General features: G+C 34.6%; 1 protein-coding gene across 1 annotated transcript; it reads left to right on the top strand.

Moving 5' to 3' along the window:
• The first annotated feature begins 565 nt into the window (after window positions 1–565).
• Window positions 566–2,751, top strand: LOC140874962 (uncharacterized). Its single transcript, XM_073278467.1, has 3 exons — window positions 566–1,483; window positions 1,573–1,762; window positions 1,996–2,751. Exons 1-3 carry the CDS (start codon window positions 1,094–1,096, stop codon window positions 2,556–2,558), a joined length of 1,143 nt encoding a protein of 380 aa, XP_073134568.1. The 5' UTR covers window positions 566–1,093; the 3' UTR covers window positions 2,559–2,751.
• The last annotated feature ends 3,231 nt before the right edge of the window (window positions 2,752–5,982 follow it).

The following is a 5,982-nucleotide window of genomic DNA, read 5'->3' as shown; positions in this document are numbered from 1 at the left end:
CAGACAATTCTTGTCTGACATGCTAGTCCAATAAGAAGTTGATATGAGGAATCAAACTCCTGACCTTTGGCTAAACGTTCATCTATTCCACCAATTTGAATACTAATCAGAGTGTGATTATAAATTTTATTTTTATTGCAAATATGTGTGATATAGTTTAATGTGGAATGAAATCATTGAATGTTTTAATCAAAAAATAAATATACATCAATGACAGCTAATTTGGAACTACCAAGTGAGATAATTTAGCATTAAATAATAAAACATAAATATATATCCTATTATTTACGGATAAATATAATTGAAAAACAAAGAGTAGTACAAGATAAGTCTAGATGATCGAGACGAGGCAAAACCATCCATCAATGTGGACACGTGGCATCATCAGAGCAGCTTAAGAATTCAGGACTTGCAGTGCTTCCGCGTCTGATAGAAACCCAAGTTTCAGGGTAATCCTCTCTCCGGGAGATGATGCCACGTGGCGTACAATCTTAGTCAGCAAGCCTCGGCTCTTGTATAAATGGAAACCCCACTCATTTTTTTCAGCTCACAGAGCCAAATCAAAGAAGAAAGAGAAAAAATATAATATAAATCGTTTCAATTTGAATAATTTAGCACAGATAAGAACCAAATATTTCGCCGCCGGAGAATGAATATTCCGGCAGAATATTCCGACGCTTCTCCCCACAATTGCTTTTCTCGTGTCTCGTTCCACCACCGTCACGCGTTCCACGATAAACCGTAACGAGACGGCGGAGGATTTGTGCTCCTTTTTCGGTTTTATTATTAGCATTTATTCTTTTTTGGTGTTTTTGTCGATATTTGTGCGGGAATTATGGTGTGATCGGATGAGGTACTGTTGATGTGGGGGTAGAATTGATGGGAAGGGAGGTGGATTTCGAAAACATTAATTTTTTAGGTACTTTTTCGGTGCAGTTCTCAGTACTGGCAGTAAAATTTTTGAAGTGATTTTGGCAAAATTTTTCAGAGAGTTTTGATTGTGACTGCTGAAGCCGATTACTGTAGATTTGTAGGAGCTCAGAGAATTGAATTCAACTGACAGAACGGGGAGTATAATTAGGTTGCAGGAAAAATGCCTTTTCCGATGAGAATCCAGCCTATGGATTGCGGAGAATCGCCGATCCGATATGATTTCGTCAAGGCGCCGGTGTTGAAGTCTCGCCTGAAGCGGTTTTTCGACCGGCCGTTCAATGGTGTTCTGAAGATTTCGGCAGCTGATAAGCCGGCGATCGGAGCTGAGTTTGAGCCGAGCTCGGTCTGTTTGGATAAAATGGTTCAGAACTTCATGGAAGATAACAACGAAAAACACCTGACTTCCGCCTCTTCTGCCGTGAAATGCGGCCGTAACCGCTGCAATTGTTTTAATGGTAACAGTAACGACAGTTCCGACGACGAATTTGATTTCTTCTCTGATTCAGCCGCGGCTAATTCTTCTTTCAGCGATCCCTCCGACACTCTCAAGGTATGGTGTATATAATATATAGATCCATCCGTTCAAATATTCTCGGATTTCATCTGATTTGGTCTCTCGTCGGCTGTGTTTGACTGTAGAGTTTGATTCCTTGTGCGACTATGGCGGAGAGAAATCTATTGGCCGACACTTCTAAAATCATTGAAAAGAACAAAGGATGCAAAACCAAAGACGATTTGAGGAAACTCGTCACCGATGGTCTAATAGCTCTTGATTACGATGCCTCTGTTTGTAAATCCAAATGGGAAAAATCTTCGACCATTCCAGCAGGTACAAAAAAATCTCTCGACTCGACTCTACAAAAAGTGTCTCATTTTAATTCTGTTGTTTATCTGCGTAAGACCTTTTTGGTGTTACTGTAATCTAATGTTTTCTTGGAATAATTAGATTCGATGTTTTGTAAATTCTCTTTTATTTACGATAATTTCCAGTTATCCAGCCGATTTTCTTGAATTTTAGCTTCAATAAGTTTTATTTATTGGCTTGATTGTTTGTGTTCATAGGAGAGTACGAGTATATTGATGTTATAGTCGAAGGCGAGAGGATCCTAATCGACGTAGATTTCCGATCGGAGTTCGAAATAGCCCGATCCACCAGCAACTACAGGGCGATTCTGCAGTGCCTTCCGTACGTATTCGTCGGGAAATCCGATCGGCTTCTCCCGATAATCTCACTGGCGTCCGAGGCTGCGCGTCAGAGCTTGAAGAAGAAAGGTATGCACATGGCACCGTGGCGCAAAGCCGAGTACGTGAAATGCAAATGGCTCAGCCCTCACACTCGCGTCACGCAGCCGAAATCAGATAACAGTAACACCACCCCACCAAGCAATGAATCACCCGAACCCAAACCCGAAACCGGATCAGGCAATCCCCAAGTTATGGAGGTCTTGGACAGTGAAGTTGGGGAGTTGGATTTGATTTTCGGGGAGCCTAATGTGAAAGAACCGACATTGCCGGTCAAGCAGGTGATCCCGCCGGTGGCGTGGCAGCTTCCGGCGGTGAGGCCGAAGAGCTTAGAGAGGAGGAACAAGGTGGTGGTGACCGGATTAGCTTCTCTTCTCAAATAAGCGTCGAGAAAAAAAGGAAGCAATTTTGTTTATGTTTCTAAATTTTGAGGATATATTTTGATTTAGTTCTTTTTTAGGCTTTATGGTCCCTTTTCTTTTTTACGTAGAAGGGAGTATGTAAAAATTCCAACAAGAAAAATTTGTCTAAAAAAATTCCTCTTTGTTTTTGTAATATAAGTTGAAATTTAATTTCAAATCATAGCCTTCAATCTATAGAAAGATATATATCTAATTGTTGCCTTGGTAGGAAACATAAGTGGGCATTTATTATTTTATAATTTATATAATTTCTTGATCCATGTGTAAAAAAATTGTTTTTGAAAATATATATAGATAGGCGTGTGGATTTGGGGGACGATGGCAGATGGGCTCGTGGAATATGGGGCGCCGTGCGCAGGAGGCAACGGAGTTTGGGGTATCATTATAATTACGTGATATATTCTCTTTTTTTCTGGGGGTGTGCCCATTTCATCTCTTCTTCTTTTTTTGAAAAAATTATTTTTGGGACTGCTAAACGGTTTAGTCCTTGTTTGGTAAGCCAGAAGTTACAAAGTAGAAAAGTTGATTTAGCTATCTTGTCTGCATAATATAAGGATGAAAAACATATAAAATGTTGATTTAAAGTTTATGTTTTTTATTTATCTATGCAACAGACATATGTTGAATTATATTTGTAATCCATCAATCAAAAGACATCTTAGAATTTGAGTCAAATATTAGACAAAATAAATATAAAATATCAATCAATGTCTTGTCTTTCACACCAAACGATTGAATAATACTCACACTGTAACATCATAACAAAAGTCCTCATCAACTCAAACAAAAATCCAATTATACCGATATATATAAGGAATCGTGATCTGAGAATCTTGAACTAAGATGGTGTTTGGCTGAGCTTTTAAGCTCTCTATAACAGTTTATAAGCTCTTCAAATATGTTTGGTAAAATATTTTCCAAACAGCTTATAAACTGTCAAAATAAGCTGTCAATGACAGCTTATAAGCTGTTTTTAAAAAAGTAATGTCACCCCTATTTTTTTTAAAAAGATTTTTTGTTGATATTTTACTTTTTCATATTATTCCTATATATTTTATTAAATACCCACCATGTCCCCTTCCCATCATTTTACATAATTTATCATTTTTTTAAAATTTAAATATAAAATAATTTTATTTTTTAATATATGTTTAAAATTTATGATAAAATTCTAAAACAATTTATATATATATATATATATATATATATATATATATAACTATTTGCATTACTTTCATAGTATTATACTTTTTTTGTTAATTTTGACAATAAAAAGATCTTATAATACCAAACACATCAATATCTTTAAATTGTTAAAAATAAGTTCATCCAAACATTTTAACATCTTATTATTAAAATAAGACCCGACAGCTTATAAGCTCCTAAAACAGCTTTTAAGCTCTAGGAACTTATAAACTGCTTTTAAAAAGTTTAGTCAAATACCTTCTAAATCTTTCATAAAATGGTTAGACGACAACTTGAACATAAAATTACTCCAAGAAACTCATAACAATTCGTTAAGGTTATTTTCTTTTACTTATGATGCAACGATATACTAGCCATTTTTATGTATTTCTATTTTTACCGTTACACTTGAGTCCCCAACATGTCGGCACATCATTTTTTGGTACCTGGATTTGAAAAATATCTTGAAATTAGTACAATAATTGATTTCAAATTTAAATTCGATGGAAAGGAATAACTGAAGGATATTTTTTAAAATTTTTTGTACCAAAAATATCATCTTGAAATTGAAAGGAATATTTTATTCCTTAATATCATCCTATTTTGAAAAGATTTTATTTAAACATTTTTTGTCTTTCTTGGACATGAAGTTATTTATTTCCTTGAATAACTTGATTTGAGATTTTGATAAGCTCATTATAATATCTTGTCTAATATATTGTTTTCATATTGTGTAGATTTGATATGAACAAATCTAGAGAATCCTACGCCTACAAGGAAACATGTTGAAGAAGGATTCTTTGCCTATATATGAGATAGGCGTGACCGATCGATATATAGAGAGACCGTGAGAGTTTTACAGAGAGCTTCACATACGTTGAAGAAAGAATTGAAGATATTCTGGAGCTAGCATCGGTCGTTATTGTCTTGAAGTCGTGGAGAATACTTGAAGAGCTTTGATCGGAGAAGTGTGCTGCTCATGTGTTTTTGGCTTCAAGATTTTTTTCTCCTTATCTCGTTTTATTTATTCTATTTCATATAGAATGTTTTAGGAGAACTTTTACTCTTTATTTTCTCACTTGTTTTGAGAAATTGATTTTTACAATAATAACTAGTGTTAGAGTTATGTAAACTCTTTGAAAGTTTTCTAGTAAAGTTTTGTCCTGAGGCGCTTTATACTCTTGCTTAATTCATTTGAGTCTATTTATTTGGTTGCTTATTTATTTTATTCACGTTTAAATTATATTCCGCTGCAAATTACTTAGGCCCCGTTTGATAGACAGGATATCTTTTGGATTGGTAACTAAGCCCATGTTTGAATTGATTTTTGAACATGGACTAGGATATGGATTGACAAAAGTTGGACTAGCCCATGGACAACCCATCAACACAATCTACCTTTGATTATATTTGTCCACATGGATTACAAAATAATTTACAAAACTACCCATTCACTATAAACACTACAAGAAAAACATGAAACGACAACGGATATTATCCGTTGTCGTAGGGGTCAAAAAACTGTTGTACTTTTATGTGTTATCGTAAGTATAACATACGACAACGGTTTATATCCGTTGTGGATTCCAACATATGACAACGGATATGCAACATTAAATATCCGTTGTCGTACGTTGTCTTTTACGACAGTTATAAACAGTTGTCTATGTTGGCATACGACAATAGATTTGCATCCCTTTATATCCGTTGTCGTATGTTTAGAAATAACCACGTTTTAAAAATGATATCTTATCTACGTGTACGACAACACATATGCAACTTCTTATATCCGTTGTCGTTTGCTTATTATTCAACCATGTTTTAAAACTGTTGTCGTATGTTATTTTTAACAACAATTTATAACCATTGTCTTAAATTGCCTTTTCACAACAGTTATTATTCACAATGAATTCAAAAACCATTGTCTATTTTAATTAGTGGTATATACCCATGCAAAATAAAATATTTACTACATACATAAAATATGTGAAATAATATATATCTTCAAGTCTCAAAAGCTGTGACATACATCTAAATACTTTTGAAGAAATTTTAGCGCTAGTAATTTCGAACCCAACATGTCATGGAAGTTGTACAAAAAATATAGATCTACTTATCTGACCGAATTTACAAGTAGTTTTGATCACGATTTTCAAAAACAGCTTCTCCTCAATTGTTAAGAGTTCGATCTTGAAACAAA

Source organism: Henckelia pumila, chromosome 1 (genome assembly GCF_033568475.1).
Source record: "Henckelia pumila isolate YLH828 chromosome 1, ASM3356847v2, whole genome shotgun sequence".
NCBI lineage: Eukaryota > Viridiplantae > Streptophyta > Magnoliopsida > Lamiales > Gesneriaceae > Henckelia > Henckelia pumila.
Note: the sequence above shows the minus strand (reverse complement) of the source record. Positions and strands in the feature narration are given on the sequence as shown.

What these genes read in the sequence shown, in the direction of transcription:
- LOC140874962 (XM_073278467.1), top strand. Translation starts at nt 1,094, where the DNA reads ATGCCTTTTCCGATGAGAATCCAGCCTATGGATTGCGGAGAATCGCCG. An exon ending in ATCCCTCCGACACTCTCAAG is followed by an intron (nt 1,484 to 1,572) that starts GTATGGTGTATA and finishes GTTTGACTGTAG; the next exon opens with AGTTTGATTCCTTGTGCGAC. An exon ending in ATCTTCGACCATTCCAGCAG is followed by an intron (nt 1,763 to 1,995) that starts GTACAAAAAAAT and finishes TTGTGTTCATAG; the next exon opens with GAGAGTACGAGTATATTGAT.